The sequence below is a fragment of the Rana temporaria genome, chromosome 5 (genome assembly GCF_905171775.1).
Source record: "Rana temporaria chromosome 5, aRanTem1.1, whole genome shotgun sequence".
In the NCBI taxonomy this organism is placed as follows: Eukaryota; Metazoa; Chordata; class Amphibia; order Anura; family Ranidae; genus Rana; species Rana temporaria.
The window spans coordinates 171280852-171304944 of record NC_053493.1 but is presented as its reverse complement, the minus strand read 5'-3'; the positions used below and the strand labels follow the sequence as shown (position 1 = coordinate 171304944).

Here is a 24093-nt window from a genome sequence, read left to right as displayed (position 1 = left end):
GGGAACAAGTGTAGTTGGATCTTTTATAGAACCTGTCTATAGTTCGCTGTGGGGTGGATACAGGGGCGTATCTGCCGCAAAGGCAAACAAGGAAAAATGCAGTGGGCTGCATTTTTTTTTTTTTTAGGGGGCAGCTCCCCCCTTCAGATCCCAGAGGAAGGAGAGGACAAGATGCATCACCAGCTTCTCCGGGTCCAGGCACCTATCTCCTGGAACCGCGTGCCCACACTCAACCCCCAGCAAAGGGGCAGGTGCACCTGGCCAGCACAGTCTACACCTTGGCCTTCTGTCAGCAGGAGGAGGGAATCAAATCTGTACACTGCAGTTCTGTGGAGAACAGATACCTCCACCAGGACTGCTGTGCTTTCCAGTGCCCGTGCTGAGGTGCACCCCCCTCCCCCTGCAGCCACCACTGTTGCTTCGCCGCAGACCAAGCACAGGTACCCTCTATTCGGAGAAACAGCTGCTCACGGTCAACAACAAGAATGATCACCTGGAGCCCCATTTTATGTCCTGTAAAAGAGGCAGATATGAGGACTACTACCCGCAGATGGCTCCCCACAAACACTCTCAGCAAGCTCAGACTCGTGGGTAGGTAGGTCGACTCAAAGCAGAGCCTCCACGGGCCATCTGGCTTTCTACCAGGGGCTCTTCCCTCTTTGGCATGGATGGTTGGGGGGGGGGGGGGGTGTGTTTAAAGAGGGTGTCTTCTTTTTGAAGGGCACTGAATTCTGGCCTTGTACAAATATCTTGACTTTACATTTGCAAAGAAAGAGCACATATTTAATGATTTCCTTTTTTGGTTTCCATTTTATAATTTTCTTTTAAAAGTGGTCAGTTATTGGTGTGACCCAAGGCAGAGGCTGCAGGTGGAGCCTAAAGAGGAAGGGGTGGGGTTTACAGATGAAGGGGTAGATCTTAAACAGGAAGGAGTGGGGCAAATTAAGTTGGGGGGGGGGGGGGCCGATTTAATTCTTCCCTAGGGCAGCACAAAACCAAATCACACACACATTGACATTTATAAGAAATTATTTTGGGAAGAAGGAAATTTCACCAATTATGGACCAATATAAAATCTATTCATGGTTTCATGCACATGTGTATTTTGGGAATAATCGCAGCATTTTTATAGCACCATTATTTGAGTACCACTGTACATTATCTAAACATCACTTCTGCTGGATTACTGTTTTTTCAGGGCAGCACATTGTTATATTCAAATTAAATTATTACTTACAAATCGTGTATACTTACATTTTCATGTATCTGTGAACATCAGCAGGTAGAGACGAACCATCAAAAATAAAGTCTTCCACCATAACATTCAGTGTTAGCCGAGACCTCCAGTGTGAGACGGGTTCATCCAGCGCATTATTTTCTTTTTTACCAGTATCGATTTGCTAAAAATAAATACCAATAAATGGAGAGTAATTAACCACTTCAGCTCTCACACCTGTTTATCTCTTTACGGATCAAAGCATTTTTATATTTGTTTATTCAGGCATAACCGTCATTACTTAAAGCGGGGTTCCACCCGCGATTATTATTATTAATTTTTTTTAAAGTCCGCAGCTACAAACACTGTGGCTGCTGACTTTTAATAAAGGACACTTACTGGTCTTAGGCGCCCGCGATGTCGGCCTTCCCGGGAAGTGCAGCCTTGCGACTTTACTGCCCGTTTCCTACTGCGCATGTGCGAGTCTTGCAACGCTTTTGTGAATGGGCGGCTTCTTTCTGGGATACACACAGTTCCCAGAAGGCAGCTCGCCCCATTCCCCAGAAGACAACGCGGGGAGGATGAGGAAGAAGACCTGCCGCGGTATAGGAGGAGGCAGATTAGGAACATCCACATAGCAACCGCCATTTCTGGCAAGTAAATTTTTTTTACTAAACCCATGTGTTATTTAAAAGAAAAAAAAAAACAACATGTCATACTTCCCTCTACTGTGCAGTTAGTTTTGCACAGAGTGGCCCTGATCCTCTTATTCTGGGGGTCCCTCAGCGGAACCAATAGCTCCGCCCTACATTGGGTGCACACGTCAGAAAACAGGACTTGGCCCCACCCCCAGCGCTCACGCCATTGGATTTGACTGACAGCAGCAGGAGCCAATGGCTACGCTGCTATCAATCTATCCAATTAGGACACGAGACACCAGCTAAAGCTGGTGTGCTCATTCCCGACCGGAGAAAGACAGGGTTCGGGAAAGTATAAGGGGGGCGCTGGTACATGACAAGAGTTTTTTTTTTTTTTTTAACTTAACCACTTGCCGCCCGCCATATAGAAAAATGACGGCGGCAAAGTTGTTTCAATATCCTGACTGGACGTCATATGACAGCTGTGGGCAGGAGTTGGCGCTGCACTTGTTACATGAATCGTGGAAATGCCAGATAAGGGCATGAAGGGGGGGGGGGGGCTGTTGAATGGAGATCACAATTTAACAATTAATTGTGCAGCTCTACTAGGGAGCAGATTTATCGAGGAGCTGTAGATGGGGAAACTTGTAGATCAATTTGACCTGATCCCATAGTGTCATTTGAAGCATTCACTGCAATAGGCCCATTAGTCTTTGGATCTGACGACACATCTCTCAAGTTTGTTGGGTGCCAGAAGTCCAATGTCCCCCACTTGTGGCAAAAGACTTGGAACATCTCTGGGAAAGAGACCATTCCCCAAGATCCAGATGCTAACATATGAGGAAATCCACCTGCACATTGTCCACAACTGGAATGTGGACAGGAACCTGCAGTCACAATCAGGGTTGCATCTCATTGAACTCCTTGTGCCCCCATATGGTTGATAGAAGCCACTGCCAAGGACATTAGAATTCTGCTCAGGTGACCATGCAGCCAGGAGGTCCAGAATGGTAATGGAAAAGTTCCCTGCACCAAGAAGCTATCCAGGGGAGCCCCCCCCAGGCCAACAGGCTGGCATTCTTTGTGCATACCTACCTCGTCTTTCGGGAAATGCAGATTGCAGCACAATGTGGGAAATCCACCATGTCAGGGGGTGTCTGGCCACATTACACAGTCTAAAGACCACCTCTGTTTGGCCCACACAGCCAAAATGTTAAGTTGCAATGGTATGGAGTGAAACGGTTTACGATATTGCCTCGAAGGAGGCCACCATCGGGACTCTCGTGCAGGCATGAATTGAGGGCAAGAATAAATACAGGGACCAACACTGGAGGAGTGCTGGAAGGGTCTAGTTTGTGACCCCTGCAATCTATGGCCTACAATAGGGTTGCGATCCTACCCATAAAGTCGGAGATGGTGGGTGAGAACTTCTCTCTAGATATATAAGAGGGCAGAGAAGGAGTAAGCAATGGAGCCCTGTATGGCCGCATTTTCTTTAGATTGTGACAGCGAGCAGGAGGACAAGATCGCCTGCTTGCTGCAAAAACAATTTACAAACATATTAAAACGTGGTATTGTAATTACAAGTATCCATCTTTAGATGACACCTTTACATATTCATGAAAATGTATTGTCACAGAACCCCAAGATGGCACTCTTTTCTTCTCAGTACAGTCAACTGAGTTTCTTCAAGGTCCTAAAGAAGCTCTCTTGTACCATGTCACTGTGTAGGACTTGATTTTGTTATACAACCATTTCAAATAAAGCACTCCCATTTGTTAAAAAAAGGTGTGTGTGTGTGTGTATGTGTATGTGTATGTGTATGTGTATGTGTGTGTGTGTGTGTGTGTGTGTGTGTGTGTGTGTGTGTGTATGTGTATGTGTATGTGTATGTGTATGTGTATGTGTATGTGTATGTGTATGTGTATGTGTATGTGTGTATATATATATATATATATATATATATATATATATATATATATATATATATATATATATATATATATATATATACACATATACATATACATATACATATACACACACACACACACACACACACACACACCATAAAACCCTGAAACACAGACACAAGGGGAGAATGGGCGGGGAGGACTATCCCGGTACAGGGTAAGGTGGTTGTATTCAACCAGAGTAATACAAAAATATGATTTAGAAAAAAAATTATTCACATAGTATACATCATATTTTTGTATTACTCTGGTTGAATACAACCACCTTACCCTGTACCGGGATAGTCCTCCCCGCCCATTCTCCCCTTGTGTCGGTTTCAGGGTTTTTGGGGATTCCCTGAACCCTTCAAACTATTTCTATGATATTAGGATGATGGTACACCCCTAACCCCTTTGTACATTCCCAAACTTGAGAGGTTAAACTGCACACACACACCATGTAATATGTAAGCAATCATAATAGGGTGATCGTCAACCTTTAAAAAGCAGAATTTCTAGATATTTGACCATCACTATGTACATAGTCAATGTAACCTTTGGTAATGCAAGAATGAACGAAAAGAAACCCCAATTTAATTAAAAATCACATTGACCTTTAGAAAAAGAATAATGCATTACCACCGCAAGTGATTTGAGCAACACTTATTCAGTTAAAATTAATAACAGCAATTTTTTCCAAGATACCCCACCTGAGTTCCAGTTTCTCCAGTAATGAGATTAACCTCTTCAGGCTTTGGAATCATGTAAGTAGTCAAAGGGCTCACAATATGCACTTGTTTCCCATCGTGCCATGGTAGGACCCCAGAGTGATGAAGAAATATATATGCATACAACGTGCCATTATTCCTGGTTTTCTTGGGTACAGTAACATTCACAGTTCTAAAAAGACATATATACATGTGTAATTAGCTGTATATCACACAATTGTAATCTAACTATGCCATATGAAATATAGAACAATTGCTCCATTTCTACCAGCAATGACCAGCACCCACATTTTAGAATACATTTCAGTCACAAAGAGGGGGGGGCTAAAATATATACATGTTAAAATCCTTGGAAAATGTGCTAGAAAGGTGGTCAACATTTGCAAGCACATACTGTAGCTCCTTCTATCCTGATGCAAGAAAACGCATACACACAAGCTTCCACCACTTACAAAATAATGACTAGTAAGCTTCTATACAGGTTTTTTTCAACACACACAACCACTTTCTCTAGTATTTAAAGAGGCAGCTAAATCAGCAATTACACCAACAACGTTACTGCAGGTACATACAATAAAATGCTTAGTTCCTTTAATCATGTGTACTTTGCAGCAATTAAAAAAACAAAACGGACTTATTAAATTACATATTTAATACCCTAAAAAGGTAGAAGTCAGAGTTCCTCAAAAATATAGAACAAAGGGCCAGGGTCAATGGGAGGAAGAATAGTGCCCTAGCATTGGTTTCAGTGGGAGGAAGAATAGTGCCCTAGCATTGCTTTCAGTGGGAGGAAGAATAGTGCCCTAGCATTGCTTTTAGTAGGAGGAAAAATAGTACCCCATAATTGGCATCAGTGGGAGGAAAAATAGTACCCCATAATTGGCATCAGTGGGAGGAAAAATAGTACCCCATAATTGGCATCAGTGGGAGGATAAAAAATTGCTCATTGTTGGAAGCAGTGGGACAATTAGTACCCAAAACTTGGTGTCAGCGGAAAAAGAAATCGCGTCCCATGGTTGGTGTCAGTGGGAGAAGGAATAGCGTCCCACGGTTGGTGTCAGTGGGAGAAGGAATCGCGTCCCATGGTTGGTGTCAGTGGAAGAAGGAAACGCGTCCCATGGTTGGTGTCAGTGGGAAAAGGAATCGCGTCCCATGGTTGGTGTCAGTGGGAGAAGGAATCGCGTCCCATGGTTGGTGTCAGTGGGAGAAGGAATCGCGTCCCATGGTTGGTGTCAGTGGGAGAAGGAATCGCGTCCCATGGTTGGTGTCAGTGGGAGAAGGAATCGTGTCCCATAGTTGGTGTCAGTGGGAGAAGGAATCGTGTCCCATGGTTGGTGTCAGTGGGAGAAGGAATCGTGTCCCATGGTTGGTGTCAGTGGGAGAAGGAATCGTGTCCCATGGTTGGTGTCAGTGGGAGAAGGAATCGTGTCCCATGGTTGGTGTCAGTGGGAGAAGGAATCGCGTCCCATGGTTGGTGTCAGTGGGAGAAGGAATCGCGTCCCATGGTTGGTGTCAGTGGGAGAAGGAATCGCGTCCCATGGTTGGTGTCAGTGGGAGAAGGAATCGCGTCCCATGGTTGGTGTCAGTGGGAGAAGGAATCGTGTCCCATGGTTGGTGTCAGTGGGAGAAGGAATCGTGTCCCATGGTTGGTGTCAGTGGGAGAAGGAATCGCGTCCCATGGTTGGTGTCAGTGGGAGACGGAATCGTGTCCCATGGTTGGTATCAGTGGGAGAAGGAATAGTGTCCCATGGTTGGTGTCAGTGGGAGAAGGAATAGTGTCCCATGGTTGGTGTCAGTGGGAAAAGGAATAGCGTCCCATTGTCAGTGCAATTGGGAACCTCTTTTGCTGAGGCTGGCAGCAAAAAGGGGGATTGCTAGCAAGTTCAGAGTGGAGAGGAACAGCGCAGGTAGCACAGAAAGTTTTGGCTCTTTTGTGTCATGTGAACAGCTTCTTATCCATTTCTGTAAATTCTAGGGAACGGGGCAAACAATGCAGCTTTACACATTTATTTAAATGCCTTGAATGAAAGTTTTGGGAAACCATTTTCAAATCGTTGGGTTTAGTTCCAGTGCATGGAAAGTATTCACAGCGCTTCACTTTTTCCACATTTTGTTATGTTACAGCCTTATTCCAAAATGGATTAAATTCATTATTTTCCTCAAAATTCTACAAACAACACCCCATAATGACAACATGAAAGAATTTTGTTTGAAATATTTGCAAATATATAAAAAAACGAATCACATGTACCTAAGTTTTCACAGCCTTTGCTCAATTCTTTGTAGAAGAACCTTTGGTACCAATTACTGCTTCAGATCTTTTTGAGTATGATGCTATAAGCTTGGGCACACCTATTTTTAAGTAGTTTCTCCCATTCTTCTTTGCAGGACCTCTCAAGCTCCATCAGGTTGGATGGGGAGTCCTGATGCACAGCTATTTTCAGATCTCTCCAGAGATGTTCAATCGGCTTTCCGTTGGAAGATGAACCTTCGCACCAGTCTAATGTCCAGAGCAGGTTTTCATCAAGAGTGTCTCTGTACATTGATGCATTCATCTTTCCCCTCGATCCTGACTAGTCTCCCAGTTCCTGCTGCTGAAAATCCTCCACACAGCATGATTCTGCCACCACCATGCTTCACTCTATTGATGGTATTGGCCAGGCGATGAGCAGTGCCTGGTTTCCTCTAGACATGACGCTTGCCATTCAGGCCAAATAGTTTGTTTCATCAGACTAGAGAACTTTGTTTTCTCATGGTCAGAATCCTTCAGGTGCCTTTTGGCAAACTCCAGGTGGGCTGTCGTGTACCGTTTCCTGAGGCGTGGCTTCTGTCTGGCCACGCTACCATATAGGCCCGATTGGTAGTGTGCTGCAGAGATCGTTGTTCTTCTGAAAGGATCTCCGCTCTCCACAGAAAAAAGCTGGAGCTCTGTCAGAGTGACTATCGGGTTCTTGGTCACCTCCCTGACTAAGGCCTTTCTCCCCCCAATCACTCAGTTTGGCTGGGCAGCCCACTCTAGAAAGATGGTTCTAAACTTCTTCCATTTACATGCATCCAGCTCCCACTTCCTCCCAGGGCTCTGCAGCACCGTAAGGAAGTTAACCCCTTCCTCCTTGCAATCTTCTGGGACACATCACAGGTCCCAATCACATCGCAGCTCATGTCCATCAATGCACACAGTGCCGCTTGGCCCTGCCCCCTTGTCACTGGATTCGATTGACAGCAGCAAGAGCCTGCTCTCACTGAGACCAATGAGAAAGAAGAGAGCAGCACTGGATTGATATCTTTTACCTTAATTCAGAGAATCCATTAAAGAGGATCTGTAGTCTGCTCACATAATTTGTAATAAAAACATATTTGCCATTCTGAAGCTTCTCTCCAACCACTTTGCAGATTTTATACATACTGTGATTCTGTACTTTCCAAATATGCTGCAGAAATCTCCCTCCACAGAGTCTGGCTGCAGCCATTTTAACTGTGGGCAGCTGAAGCTGCTGCCTGTTCACTTCCTGGATTAACAGACACACCTTCAGCTCTGCAGCTCTCGCAGGCCCTCTTATCACTCCCTCCCCCCTTTCTGGAAAACTCTCACAAGAGTGAGAGAGACAGCTGTGCATGTCGTCATAAGCCTAGGCCAGTAATGGCGAACCTTGGCACCACTTTTCCCATGATGCTCAGACACTCTGCAATGTAGTGGAGCATAATGGTAAAAGGAAGTTCCAAAGCATCTGGGATGCCATGGTTCGCCATCACTGGCCTAGGCCAGGCAAGAAACAGGAAGTGGGCTGTATAAGGTAATTATACTGGGAGAAAAAACAATGTTTTACTATCCAAAATTAAAATAACAATAATAGATGGAAAGTTGAAAAAATTACTGAACTTAATTTTTGAAAAAAAGAGAATGTTACAAGTATTAGTGGGCAGTATTTTTTGGAGGTACCCAGGGAAGATGTTCATGTATTTGTATCAGAGCCTTTTCTGATGTAAGAGTATCGCTATAACGATTCTTGACAATTAATCGTGCAGCTCTAAATTTATACATAAACATAAATAATATGCTTTCTTACCTTTCGAATCTTGACTCCACATCAAAGTTGTCAACATTTAGAACCAAGTCAACATTGTTTTCAGCACTAATACTAGTCCTTGTTGTGGTATATACACTTAACTGGAATAGGAGGGAAAAAAATAAAAATAAAAAATTACAATAACGTTTTAAACATAAAAATTGCCTACTATATCAAAATAAATGTCTAGGTGGTTTCAAAGGAGTGTTAAAATCCCATTCACAACTGTGTATTTGGCAAGACAGAATAAAGACACTGGTCCATCCAGTTCAACATGCACAGTGGCAAAAACAAATATTATTTGATCCCCTGCAGATTCTTCAAGCTTGCCCACTTACAAAATAAATGAAGGGTCTATAATTGTTATCATAGGTGTATTTAAAATGATAAAGACAGAATATCAACCAAAAATCCAGAAAAAAACATGATACAAATGTTAGAAATTGAGTTGCAGTTCAGTGAGTAAAATAAGTATTTGATCCCCAAGCAACCAATAATAATTCTGACTCACCCAGACTGGCTTACAGTATGTGCTCATGAGGTACACAAATAGTTATTTTTGCTACTGTATGTATGCATTTAATTGAATACCATTTTTAATATCCCTTGTTCATTGAGTGTATGGTTTGCGTTTGTGTGGGCCACTGCAGTGCGATTTGGCAGCTCATTTGAATAGGCTGCAAAGCACACCAGACAGCAACAAAAGTAGTGCATGCTAGAGCTGAACGATTATGGCTAAAATGAGAATTACGATTTTTTTGCTTAGAATAAAGATCACGTTTCTCTCTCGATTCTCGCGGAACAACATCATCTTTCACATACAAAAAAAATCCTGGCAGGGAAGGGGGTTAACACTAGGGGGTGATCAAGGGGTTAAATGTGTGTTCCCTCACTGTGTTCTAACTGTGTGGGGATGTAAGCGACTAGGAGTGAAGCCATATAGTTTTTCCTACTTCGTAGGAAGAAACAATATGGCTCCTCTCTTCTGATAGCACAGGGATTTGTGCATTTACACACACAAATCCCCGTGCTGGCGATCCTGTTTGGAGGTTCCAACAAATTTTGTAGCAAAAAAATAAAAATAAAAAAAATACAGATTTTAACTTGTAAGCAACAAGTGTCAAAAAAGTATAGTCTAAGTGGTTAAACAGCCCTCATTTACAGACTGAAGTTCATTTCTTTAATCTAAAATAACTATATGATACACTGTTTCTCTTTAGCAATGTTGTGAGAAACTTGGCAGGCTGCCCGTTTCTTTTTTTGACAGCCGTGGGCTTGAGCAGAGAACTCTCTGCACTGAATCAAGGAAATATTTTTTTGAAGATTGAGAGGGGGGGGGGGGGGGGGGTAGAATCGCAATATTGATTTTTTAATGATTAATCATGCAGCTCTAGCGCATGCTCTACTTTAAAAAAAATGTGCCGCACCAAATCGCATTGTACTGCGGTACCATGCAATCTGGATTTGAGGTGCAGCAGATCTCAAAGGCAGTGCGTTTTGAACGCAGTGCGGAAAAACATGCACAGACCACCCCAAGTACACCCTTGTAAAAAATGCACAACAGCTTAGAAAACCCAATTCTTGTTTACAGTAGAGGACTAAGGCCTCATACACACAATAGGATAGCCAGAGAACAACGGTCTGAAGGACCGTTGTCTTAGGTTAACCTATGAGGCTGACTGATGGTCCGTCGTGCATACACATCAGTTAAAAAAACGATCGTGTCAGAACGCGGTGACGTAAAACACAACGACATGCTGAAAAAAAACGAAGTTCAATTCTTCCAAGCATGCGTCGACTTGATTCTGAGCATGCACGGGTTTTTAACCGATGCTTTTGCATACTAACGATCGGTTTTGACCTATCGGTTACCAGTCCATAGGTTCAATTTTAAAGCAAGTTCTCATTTTTTTAACCTATGGTTAAATAACCTATGGGGCCTACACACGATCGGTTTGGACTGATGAAAACGGTCCATCAGACCATTGTCCTCTGCCTCTCCTATCGTGTGTACGGGGACTAACAGTCTGTCAAGATTCTGGTGCCCTGTCCTCTGATCCCCTGCAGAGCAGCCAGATGACAGGTCTATGCCTGATTTACTTATTCAAAATGGACACAACTCACTCTGCTCTATGCAAGATGTAAATTAACTGGCTGATTTTTTTTTTTTTTACACTTGACTGCCCCCTAATCCGATCTGGCTAGCTGTAGGGGGGACATATTTCCTTTCCGTTTTAATTTGTTGGCTTGGACCTGGGTGTTAAAACGGACACACAAGTCTGTTTATATCCGGCGCTTCCTAGGCGGAGGATGAAGGGTCCGATCAGGTCCAGCTGAAAAACAGACAGCCTGGCACAATCTGACCTCCTGTGTAAAAGGGGCCCAAGTCCTGGCTCACACAGGAAAACTGACCAGTGTACCTGTGCAGAGGTCCATGTTTACCCGCCTGGAAGGCACAGGTGATCCATGCAGCCAGCCTGTTCAAATCTATGATAGGTGGGCAGAGTGTACATCTGTGCGGGACCAATGCACAGCTACAAACACAATTTGTCTGCATTGATCCTGCATGGATGTGCACTCAGCATTGCACTCTAAGATACGTGGAGATCTGTTCATACGTCTGCTTGTCGGTGATTTGAACAGGCTGGCTGCATGAGCCATCTGTGCCTCCTGGTGGGGTTCTGATCAGTGTGCCTGTGTGCAATGAGGTTTAAAAATGTAACCACTTGGGATCCGCGCTATGGACGAAAGACGTCCACATCGCAGCTCTCAAGTGCCGAGTGGACGTCTTTGGACATCCTGTTGTCATTTCCCGTGCGCGCCGCTGCGTGTGCCTGGCGGCCGCGATGTCAGTCAAGTACCCGCGATCGGCAGTGACAGAGCAGGGACGTGGAGCTCCGTGTGTAAACACAGAGCTCCACGTCCTGTCAGAGGAGAGAGGAGACCGATCTGTGTCCCTTGTACATAGGGACACAGCATCGGTCACCTCCCCCAGTCAGTCTCCTCCCCCCACACAGTTAGAACACACCCAGGATACACATTTAACCCCTTCCTCACCCCCTAGTGTTAACCCCTTCCCTGCCAGTCACATTTATACAGTAATTAGTGCATTTTTATAGCCCTGATCGCTGGATAAATGTGAATGGTCCCAAAATTGTGTCAAAAGTGTCCGACATGTCCGTCGCAATATCGCAGGCCTGACAAAAAAAAAAAAAAAAAAAAGCAGATCGCCGCCATTACTAGTAAAAAAAAAAAAAAAAAAAAAAATCATAAATCTATCCCCTATTTTGTAGGCGCTATAACTTTTGCGCAAACCAATCAATAAACGCTTATTGCGATTTTTTTTAACAAAAATATGTAGAATACGTATCAGCCTAAACCGAGGGAATTGTAATTTTTTTTTAAATGGGATATTATTATAACAAAAAGTAAAAAAGTGTTTTTTTTTTTCAAAATTTTCTGTCTTTTTATGTTTATAGCGCAAAAAATAAAAATCGCAGAGATGATCAAATACCACCAAAAGAAAGCTCTCTTTGTGGGAAAAAAAATTATAAAAATATAATTTGGGTACAGTGTTGTATGACCGCGCAATTGTCATTCAAAATGTGTCAGCGCTGAAAGCTGAAAATTGGTCTGGGCACGAAGGGGGTTTAAGTGGCCAGTAATGAAGTGGTTAATTTCTCCACAATTCATTAGAGATGCAGAACTCAAGAATGACTTGTTTAGATTAGTGGTTTTACTGCTTGTATAGAATAGGTAAAATATTTAGTGCACATCACCTGTGAAGTGGTTCACTTTAAAAGATTAATTAGAACATAAACAACAAATTATAAATATATATAGTCCCCCCCCCCCCCCCCCCCCCAAAAAATTATTCTGAGACTTACTTGCAATTTTGGCCTCTTTGAGAGGTACGGTTTAATGCAATTATCACTGTGGCTTTCACAGGGCTTAGTGTAGACAATGCCATACATCACCCAGCAGGTATGAACCACATATACAATGAACACCCCAACCACCAGGGTGGTGAAGGAGCTCCGGTTTAGCATCGTAGATGGAATAGAAAGTAGCAGGTAAACAAGCTGGAAGCCAAAACTAATCGAGAATGCATAGACCTGGAAAACAGATATGTTCAGAGTTAATATCAGAGCTAGAACACACAATTAGGGCAAATACTGCAATAACCATCTTCTGAAATGCACAGCATATCAACATACTGTATAATTAGTTGTACACCGATATTGGTATTTTATCTCACAACTACATTCATAGAAATGGGTACATACACTAAAACATCCAAATGTTGAAGTCTTTGCATGGCCTATGCCGCTTTCACTCTCTCCAACTCCTGAGAAATTGCAGCCCAAATGCCTAGTGCAGTGATGGCGAACCTTGGCACCCCAGATGTTTTGGAACTACATTTCCCATGGTGCTCATGCACTCTGCAGTGTAGCTGAGCATCATGGGAAATGTAGTTCCAAAACATCTGGGGTGCCAAGGTTCGCCATCACTGGCCTAGTGTATAATCCCAACTAGTGCAGTGTGACAGTTCCCTGTAACCCCATTCTGTTCAGTACACCCTTACCAATCCAGTGAATAGTGGCAATTGGAAAGTACTAAAAGCGTCACCCATGTGAATGTAGCCTAAATTCCTTTTTTTCCCTCTAACTGATGTGTTATTCAGCATCCCTTGAATAAAATTTTGCAGCATACCATCTTTAACCACTTAAGACCCGGACCATTATGCAGGTTAAGGACCTTGCCCCTTTTTGCGATTCCAGACTGCGTCGCTTTAACTGTCAATTGCGCAGTCATGCAACGTGGCTCCCAAACAAAATTGGCGTCCTTTTTTCCCCACAAATAGAGCTTTCTTTTGGTGGTATTTGAACACCTCTGTGGTTTATATTATTTGCGCTATAAATAATAATAGAGCGACAATTTGGAAAAAATGCAATATTTTTTACTTTTTGCTATAATAAATATCCCCCAAAAAATATATATATAAAATAGTTTTCCTAAGTTTAGGCCGATACGTATTCTTCTACCTCGCAATAAGCGTTTGATTGATTTGCGCAAAAAAGTTATAGCAAAATAGGGGATCGTTTTATGGCATTTTAATTAATGTTTTTTTTTTTTTTTTAACTAGTAATGGCGGCGATCAGCGATTATTTTCATGACTATGACATTATGGCAGACACTTGACACATTTTTGAGACCATTGTCATTTTCACAGCGAAAAGTGCTATAAAAATGCACCGATTACTGTGAAAATGACAATGGCAGTGAAGGGGTTAACCACTAGGGGGTGCTAAAGGGTTAAGTGTGCCCTAAGGGAGCAATTCTTACTGTAGGGAGGCGTGGCTGTAGGTGTGACATCACTGATCATCGTTCCCTATAACAGGGAACAGACGATCAGTGACACTGCCACAGTGATGAATGAAAAGGTGTGTTTACACACACACACCTCTCCCCATTCTTCAGCTCCTTTGACCCGATCGCTGGACACCGTCGGCAATCGGGTCACGGAGCTTCGCGTGCGACCCACAGCTGGGCTCTTAAAGGCGACGTACAGGTACGTGCAGGGCTGTGGAGTCGGTAGATAAAGGTTCCGACTCCTCAGTTTTATGTACTTCCGACTCCCCGACTCCGACTCCGACTCCTCTGTATTAACCACTTCCAGACCGCTGTACGACTATATACGGCCTAACTTTAAAGATACATATCTCGGTTGTGGCAGCAGCTGCTGCCACAACCGAGGTATCTATCTTTACTGTCAGCGGTTCTGGTAACGATAACGGCGGTCTCCGCGGCGGATTCCCCGCGAGATCGCCGTTATCGGCGGCGGGAGAGGGCCCCCCCTCCCGCCGCTCTCCCGCGCCCTCCGCTGCTTACTGGAGCCGTCGGTAGCGGCGGAGGCGATCGGGACCGTTCGGCAGCTGAGCGGGGACGAGACTGAAGGAAAAATCTCCTTCACCCGTCCCCATAGCTCGGCTGGGCGGAAGTGACGTCAAAATGTCAGTCCCGCCCAGACTCTTAAAGAAACATTTATTTTTTTTGTCATTTGAAAAAATGACATTTTCCAAATTTTTTTTTTTTTTTTGGCATTTTAATCTAAATATAAGATCTGAGGTCTTTTTGACCCCAGATCTCATATTTAAGAGGACCTGTCATGCTTTTTTCTATTACAAGGGATGTTTACATTCCTTGTAATAGGAATAAAAGTGATCATTTTTTTTTTTCCAGTGTAAAAAAATAATAAAATAAATAAGAAAAAAAAAAAAAAAATTTAAAGCGCCCCGTCCCGACGAGCTCGTGCGCAGAAGCGAACGCATACGTGAGTAGCGCCCGCATATGAAAACGGTGTTCAAACGACACAAGTGAGGTATCGCCGCGATCGTTTGAGCGAGAGCAATAATTATAGCCCTAGGCCTACTCTGCAACTCAAAAAATGCAACCTATAGAATTTTTTAAACGTCGCCTATCGAGATTTTTAAGGGTAAAAGTTTGACGCCATGCCACGAGCGGGCGCAATTTGTAAGCGTGACATGTTGGGTACCATTTTACTCGGCGTAACATTATCTTTCACAATATATTAAAAAATTGGGCCAAATTTATTGCGGTCTTATTTTTTAATTCAAAAAAGTGATGTTTTTTTCCAAAAAAAAGTGCGCTTGTAGGACCGCTGCGCAAATATGGTGTGACAAAAAGTATTGCAATGATCGCCATTTTATTCTCTAGGGTATTAGAAAAAAATAAATATATAATGTTTGTGGGTTTTAAGTAATTTTCTAGCAAAAAAAAACTGTTTTAGTCTTGTAAACACCAAATCTGAAAAAACACCCAAAGTAGAGAAGTGGTTAATATGCGAATGTATTTTATACATTCCTTGAGGGAAAGAAACGCAACCTACCACAGGACTACTGGCTGGAAAGCCAACAGTCTACTGTATTGCACAGTTTAAGCAAAAGACAAACACAATGAAAACAAAGTTTTATAAAAAAAAAAAATATTAATCAATCAAGTGGCTGGATAGTAGCAGCAGGCATAAACATCAGGAACAGGATCTTTACCAGTTCAAAAATACAAACCACATTATTTGGTTGTTTTAGAACAAAAAAAAAGCTCATCTATAATGAACCAAAAACAAAATCTGTAAAACCTAGAAATGGTTTATATTAATCTTGAAATGTAGTTATAGGCTTACAAATGCAAATCAATTCAATGTAGAGTTCTAAGGAAGAGAATTGCCTCTGCCAGATCCTCTTTCATAGAGGCTCTTAAGTCAGACTTTATTATTTTTAGGGCTGAAAATAATCTTACGACACTGACTTGGGTGGGTGGCATTGCAGTAACTATTCTGGCCACATCACTAACGATCTCTGGATAAACAAGGATGGCTTCTTCAACAGTAAGTTTTGATGAGCGATCATACTTTTCAACTTCTTTTAGTGCTTTATAAAACTCCTGTTGGAATTTTTTTATTTGGACACTTACTGGTTCTCTAACATGCGTTCCCTGTAAAAGCAGAACACAACACTATGGAAAGTATAAGTATTGCAGCTCCTAATTGTGCGTTGCGTGCCATATAGTGAAGCACATGAAAAGCATGCTTCTTCACGGTCACTTAACGTGTTCGTTTTGCGGTTACGTGAGGCACTGCATGCATTGGTCTTTATTCTTACAGTAGAGAAGTCATTAATTATAACTTTTTGTGAATTGGGACATTTAAACTTGCTTTTTTTTTTTTTTTTTTTATTACAATCTAAATTTAGTAGGAGTCGGAGTCGGTGCATTCTTTGCCGACTCCGACTCCAGGTACCCAAAATTTCCCCCGACTCCACAGCCCTGGTACCCCTGTGCCCAGCCGTGCCATATGTGAAGTATATCGGCGTTAGGCGGTCCTCAAGTGGTTAAAGGATCCATCACACATGGTCAACTTGGTTCCTTTTGCTCAATATTTAGGCAGACAACTATTCATTTGGGTGACTGATTCTTAGGCCGGCCATAGACTGTTCAAATGTTGGTCAGTTAAGCAAGAAGCGACTAAGATTCTAACCATATATGGGCAGGTTGAATGTACCAAAGCTAAATCGATCAACTTGGGTGCAATCAGCCTGTCGGATTTTACATATGATTATTTCTAATGGCTGTTATAGCGGCTAGCAATAATCACCATCTTCTCCTAAGAACTGAGCGATCAAACACTGCTGATTATTTGATTCTCAGAGCAGAGAGCTGGTGACTGTTCTGCACCTCCAGCGCTCACTGAAGCGGCCGGCTCAGGGGCTTGCGAACAGATCCCAACAATATGGTCATGATCTTTCCCAAACATGGACCGTCTCTGTGATGTCAGTGGGCTTCAGCCCACCGCCTGCTGAAACCGGGCCACAGGAGTGCAGAAAGAACTGCACTACTGTGATCCACAGGAGAAGTACAGCCAAATAATCTTTGGCTGTACTTCTCTCTTTTAAGTAATGACTTGGTATAGATTGTATGTACCATCCAAGAAATGTATATGTGAATTATTACACCGATGTTAGCACTATTTAAGTTTGATTGCACCCCATTGTAGCCATCCAATCTATCCATTTGTATGTTCAAATGTTACTGACTATTGATATTCCTGAAGGAGAAGTGTGAATCCCTCTCAGCCCTGGCTCACACTGATGCGTTTCACATGCATTCCAGAGCACATAGATTTGCATGTTAAGTGAAACAACAATGTTTTCTATGAAGACCATTCACATCTATGTGATGCAATTTTAATAATGTTAAAAAAAAAAAAAAAACTGCAAAGACTATTAAAATCGCATTACAATCGCAGCTGTCGAGCACAAATTGCACTGCAAATTCCCATTGCAAACTGCTTGAAAATCACAGAAATTATCTGTTGAGATTATTGGATATGATCAGCCAGAATAAAGACAAACCTGCCAATATCTTCTCCTTGCCAAGCCCGTGTGCTGTAGTTGCACAAGTTTTCTTTTCTGGTACAATCTTTATTTTTTTCACAATAAAAAAAACAAAAAAAAACAAGGGAAGAGCATAACAGTATAACAACTGTTCACCATGAGCTTTTGAAGAATGAGTGACCACTGAGCGACTTAGGGGTGCAAACCACAGGTCTACGTATATTGCCTGGGCCCAAGGGTCAATTGAGGGAGCCTATGTGTTGGGTGCACTAGTTTGCATCTAGGAGAAAGGTGCATATACTGGACACTCCCAGCCAGGGGTCGGAATGAGTGACTAAAAACTAGAGAAGAGAAAGAAGACAGGGAGGGTGGAAGAAGAAAGTGGAAAAATGAGGAGGGGGAGAAGTCATACAGGTTGGGGGGGAATCACATAGCGGACCTTAAGAAAAACCCAAACTGTCCGGATGCAAGGTGGGGAGAGCATAAGACCAAGGTGACCACATTTTAAGGAATTTAGGATGAGAATCATGAAGGATGCTAGACATTCGGTCAAAATGCCCTTCACTGAGGCAAACAGGACAGAGGGTTTCTTCTCTAGGAATCGTCCGTTTGGCAGCTATGAATAAGTAAGACGCTAACTTTTGTTGGTAAGAAATCAATCCCTGTATCGGGCAGCGCAGTAAAGCTACTTTAGCATCCTTGCGGATATGAATGTGTAGCGGAGTCATCCTGTCAGAGTTTTATGACAGGCCATCCCCGCTGGAACTTTGTCCACACCATTGTAAATATGCAAGTTACCTTTAAGGAGTTATGCATTGTGGGATTGCAAGTAGCAGGAGATATGGACTCCATTGACTCTTAGGAGAAATAGACTGCATTTCCCACAATGCTATTTGAACACGTGACACCTCTGCACAGACTTATGGGGGAGGTTACTTAAAGAAAGAGCGTGCCTGATTTCGCTCTCTCGGGACCTGCACTTCTCTCCTCCAGTGGACAGAGCACAGCCGTGTGGTTAGGCCAGAAGCCTGGGCCTAAATCCAACGAGAGACCTGCCGGCCAGGAGGAAAGAAGACTCCAGCATCCAGTCCATGTACCCGGGTATCAGAGGCAATCCAGCTGCCAGCTGAACCAGTGGAACACCCTCGTCCAAGATCTCTGTGCTGTGGAGCGGTGATTCACCAGCGCGCCTTCTGAGGAGAATTCAGGCGGATCGGCCTGTCGGGTGAGAGCACTTGCTCAACTTCTGACTCTCCGTTTACACAGACACCCAGAGCCAATTTGCAGGCCAGAGATACTTTTTCGGCCTCAAACCGAAACTTAGTAGGCCCAGTTAACTGTTCGAGTATTCTTAGAAGTGACCGACACTGACGAGTGTCAGTTCACCAACGTTTATTGCTCCAGACACTCTGTTATTTAAGTTTCTCTCATTAAACTGCCATCTTGGATTACAATTTCTTACGTGCACCAACCGGCCGCTACGGGGGCATTAACTGTTCTGCAGAACTGCCCGCTAGAGGGCGCTCGCGAGCATAGACAATCTACTTTAGTCTAAATGAGTGGTACCATTCCTTAGTTAGGTTTCTCCTTACTGTCATTAATTGCTGATTCCTGCAAGGGCCCTTGCGAATCATAGTGAGTCATTGTTTATCAACTGTGTTCATAACAAAAATCTATGCTTGTTCCCTCAAGTTTCCATAAAGTAAACTTATTCTTTTCATTTAAATATATTAACTGTGTAGAGTGTATTTTCTTGCCTGGAGGAACCACCCTTAATAGCAGGTAATTCTATTGTTGTGTTATTACTGCTATTGTGACCCCAGCTCAACAGGGGTCACAATATCTCAACCACCAGGCTTCTGATGTGTCAAGGGAGGGTTCGAGCTAGTTAATAGAGGTGAGCTGAGCCAAAAAGAGAGTACAGTAGGTGTTTGTGATATTGTGTTTTTAGCACGACAGCATCGCGCTGATTCTCGGCGACATGGTGCCGAGATCTCGCCGACATCTCGCACTCACTGGAATAGTGACAGCACATTCCAACGTGCGCGTCATAGAAGCGACGGGAGATCCGACTTGGATTCCCGCCAATTCTACACGTGTGCGGCGTTTGTTATGAATCCTGAGGGGGAAGTCCCCGCCGGATTTTAAATAAAAATTGGGCATGGGTTCCCCCCTCAGGAGCATACCGGGCCCTTAGGTCTGTTATGGGTTGTAAGGAGAGCCCCCCTACGCCGAAAAAACGGCGTAGGGGGTCCCCTTACAATCCATACCAGACCCGTATCCAAAGCACGCTACCCGGCCGGTCAGGAAAGGAGTGGGGACGAGCGAGCGCCCCCCCCCTCCTGAGCCGTACCAGGCTGCATGCCCTCAACATGGGGGGGTTGGGTGCTCTGGGGCAGGGGGGCGCACTGCGGGGCCCCCCCACCCCAGAGCACCCTGTCCCCATGTTGATGAGGACAGGGCCCCTTCCCGACAACCCTGGCCGTTGGTTGTCGGGGTATGCGGGCGGGAGGCTTATCGGAATCTGGGAGCCCCCTTTAATAAGGGGGCCCCCAGATACCGGCCCCCCACCCTAAGTGAATGGATATGGGGTACATCGTACACCTACCCATTCACCTGGAGGAAAAGTGGTAAAAACACAAATAAAAAACACAGGGTATTAAAATATTTTATTAGTCTGCTCCGGAGGCTCCCCCTGTCTTCTTTAGCTCTTTTACCAGGGGGAGCTTCTTCTTCCGATTTCCGGGGGTCTTCTCCTGCTCTCCGGGGTCTTCACCGCTCTTCTGTGACGTCTTCTCCGCTCCGGGGGGTCTTCTATGTTCGCCGCTCTCCGCTCTTGACTCGGCGCACCCCGGTTCTTCCTCCCGCTGTCCGGTGCCTTCTCCTTCTTCCGCTGTTCTGTGACGTCTTCTCTTCTTCCGCTGTTCTGTGACGACTTCTACTTCTCCCTTCAGGCCGCTGTGCTGTGACGTCTTCTCTTCTTCTCTTCTCCCGATGCTGACACGTCGCCTCTTCTCGCTGCAATGACGGGTGCGTGGCTGGCATCGGATTTATATAGGCCTCACAGTCCCATCATGCTCTGATACCTACCCACGTGGTACCTACCGGAGCATGATGGGACTGTGAGGCCCATATAAGTCCGACGCAAGCCGCGCACCCGTCGTTGCAGCAAGAAGAGCCAGGCGTGTCAACATCGGGAGAAGAGAAGAAGAGAAGACGTCACAGCACAGCGGCCTGAAGGGAGAAGTAGAAGTCGTCACAGAACAGTGGAAGAAGAGGAGAAGACGTCACAGAACAGCGGAAGAAGGAGAAGGCACCGGACAGCGGGAGGAAAAACCGGGGTGCGCCGAGTCAAGAGCGGAGAGCAGCGAACATAGAAGAAGACTCCCCGGAGCGGAGAAGACGTCACAGAAGAGCGGTGAAGACCCCCGGAAATCGGAAGAAGAGGCTCCCCCTGGTAAAAGAGCTAAAGAAGACAGGGGGAGCCTCCGGAGCAGACTAATAAAATATTTTAATACCCTGTGTTTTTTATTTGTGTTTTTACCACTTTTCCTCCAGGTGAATGGGTAGGGGTACGATGTACCCCATATCCATTCACTTAGGGTGGGGGGCCGGTATCTGGGGGCCCCCTTATTAAAGGGGGCTCCCAGATTCCGATAAGCCTCCCGCCCGCATACCCCGACAACCAACGGCCAGGGTTGTCGGGAAGGGGCCCTGTCCTCATCAACATGGGGACAGGGTGCTCTGGGGTGGGGGGGCCCCGCAGTGCGCCCCCCTGCCCCAGAGGACCCAACCCCCCCATGTTGAGGGCATGCAGCCCGGTACGGCTCAGGAGGGGGGGGCGCTCGCTCGTCCCCACTCCTTTCCTGACCGGCCGGGTAGCGTGCTTTGGATACGGGTCTGGTATGGATTGTAGGGGGACCCCCTATGCCGTTTTTTCGGCGTAGGGGGGCTCTCCTTACAACCCATAACAGACCTAAGGGCCCGGTATGCTCCTGAGGGGGGAACCCATGCCCAATTTTTATTTAAAATCCGGCGGGGACTTCCCCCTCAGGATTCATAACAAACGCCGCACACGTGTAAAATTGGCGGGAATCCAAGTCGGATCTCCCGTCGCTTCTATGACGGCTCTGTCTCCATCGCGGCAAGCCAGCTCGGCGCTGGCTCCCGCGATGGGGCTCGTAGGTGCTCAATCTCGCCGAGAAAGGGAGCGAGATTGACACAATATCGCGTGCACCTACTGTAGATCCCAAATCAACCATCGGCTCCTTCGGGGGTAGCGCTACAAATGTGAAACAAGGAGAAAAGGAGGTGCTTTTAATTCATTTAATAAACCGCTTGTTTGAGCTGTGACCCCGGGGTCAACATGGTTTACAATTCACTTCTGGTGTCCCGGGAGCTTTAAATGTTGCTGATGGACATCCCAGATGTAGCCTTATACGGGGAAATGCGTCAGAAGGAGATAGGAGCTGAGACATTACGGTGCTTTGTACTTGGCGGTGTAAGCCGCAGTCGGAACCCTTTCTCTACCACTTATTTTTTATCCGATTGCTGCAAGTGCATTTATTTTATTAAACAAATGTTTTTGGATGTGTACTACACGATGAGTCTTCCTTCTTTTTATATAAACAACATGGCTCAATACTAAGAATAGCTGGCTCAAGGCTCACAACAAGATCTAGTGTGGAGATTGTGGCGTCTATGGTTGAACATATGATCCACTCCCCCACAGTGTCGATGTACAGTTGAACCAGGGAGGTTGAAGGAAGCTCTGCAAGTTACGCGGTTTATGATCTCTTATAATCTGGGAGATTGTGGCAATTTGGTAAGAGGCCAGTTCTTCTATTTTTGAGCACTGGTTGAACGCAGAAGCACTTAATTGGATGTCATTATTAAGGAAAACTGGGAACAGTGCACCTTTACTTATCTGCCTGTCTTTGTTTGATTTTTCGATTTGTTTTTGGACATTTATGTTGATATATCACACATGGATTATAAGGCCTCGTTCACACGTCGCTACGGAATCCGCCAGCTCAGCGGGAGATCTCTCCGCTGAGCCGGCGGATGACAAGTCCCTCTCTGCTCACTGAGCGGGGAGGGGCTTGTGCAGCGCCGCTGTCTACTATGGACAGATCTGATAAAACAGACAGCATGTCCGTTTTCTTCACATCTCACCTGATCCGCTATGGACAGATGGGGACGTATCGCCTTCCGTCTGATTTTGGCGGATCAGGCTGGATGTCAGCGGACATGTCTCCGCTGACATCTGACTCTGCATAGGCATGCATGTGAAAGGGGCCCAAGTGACACATTTTGTGGATGACACCTTTTCTTTATTTTTTGTTTTTATTCACTGTTACCAATTTGCGAGCAAGATAATTTACCATGTTGATTTGACTGTGGTCACTATTGGTAGAGTTTGATATCTTTTGAATGACAGCGCATTTTTTTTTTTGAAGGAGTAAAGGAGCCCAAACCCTGGACCAGAAGCCTGTTAAACTGGGGCAAGGCCATCAAGTGTGGACACGTCCCCTCGTTGGCCACAACCCCTGAAACATTGGTCTCTATAGGAAGGGCTGGAACTCGCTATCCGGGCCAGAACCCAATACCCTCTAAAGGAGTACCTTGTACACAGATTCTTGGATAGCCATTGAGCAGGCGTTTCTTTTAATGCGACTTGAAACTTTCTGCGTCAACATTTTTAGAGGTGCGCTGTAAGTAATATTAAAAAGGTTTAATTTTTTTGCTAAAAAAATAAAATAAAAAGAAGTTTTTCTTACCTGATCTGTACAATGATATTGCACAGAGCAGCCCACGACCTCCTCTTCTGGAGACCTTCTCGTCAACGATGTCCACTCCATCTCTCCTGCAGGTGCCCCTCAGCAAGCCGTGTGCTTAAAGTGATTCTAAAGGTTTTTACTTTCTTTAAAATAACAAACATGTTATACTTACCTGGTCTGTGCATTGGTTCTGCACAGAGCAGACCCCATTATTTTATTTTTGGATCCCTCGCCAGAAGTCCTGCCTCCTCCCCCGTCGAGTGCCCCCATAGCAAGCCTCGACATGGGGGCTTCTGAGCAGCGCACCTGTGAATGGACATTGCGCATTCACATACGAAGTGTGGCTCAACCCCACCATTTCCCCATTGGCTCATTGGCTGTGACTGACAGTAACAAGAACCAATGGCTCCCAATGCTGTGTGAGCGAATGAGAGAAGAGAGACAAGTACACGTGCAAATGCTTAGGGGTACGCTGCACTCGATATTTTTTTTTGCCTTAATGCATAGAATGCATTCAAGTGTTACTAAACCCACAACAGTAAAACCAGTCACAATGGGTTGAGAGACTTAATTATATACTTAAAAGAGAAAAATTAACATATAAGCATAGAGGTACACCCCAAAGGTTTGGTAAAATATGGTCATGCTGGATAGATCCTAGTGATAAGTTATATGATGGTTTACCTAGTGGAGAGGAGTGAGGTAGAGGAGATAGATGGAAGGAGTGGAAGTAAAGGAGTGAGAAGTAGAAGAGAAGAAATTGTGCGTAATAGAAAGATAACTTGATGCTGTATAGAGGA

The 24093-nt window shown here is 44.6% G+C and overlaps 1 protein-coding gene across 1 annotated transcript in view; it reads right to left on the bottom strand.

Annotated features, from left to right (window-relative positions):
* Window positions 1-24093, bottom strand: part of CLPTM1L (CLPTM1 like) — a 94720-nt gene that overhangs the window by 67020 nt on the left and 3607 nt on the right. The window contains exons 2-5 of the mRNA XM_040353383.1: window positions 12489-12716; window positions 8602-8702; window positions 4517-4706; window positions 1255-1400 (exon numbers count right to left, since the gene is read on the bottom strand). Of these exons, the coding sequence (XP_040209317.1) occupies window positions 1255-1400; window positions 4517-4706; window positions 8602-8702; window positions 12489-12650 (599 nt within the window). The 5' untranslated portion in view covers window positions 12651-12716. The remainder of the gene's footprint in view (window positions 1-1254; window positions 1401-4516; window positions 4707-8601; window positions 8703-12488; window positions 12717-24093) is intronic.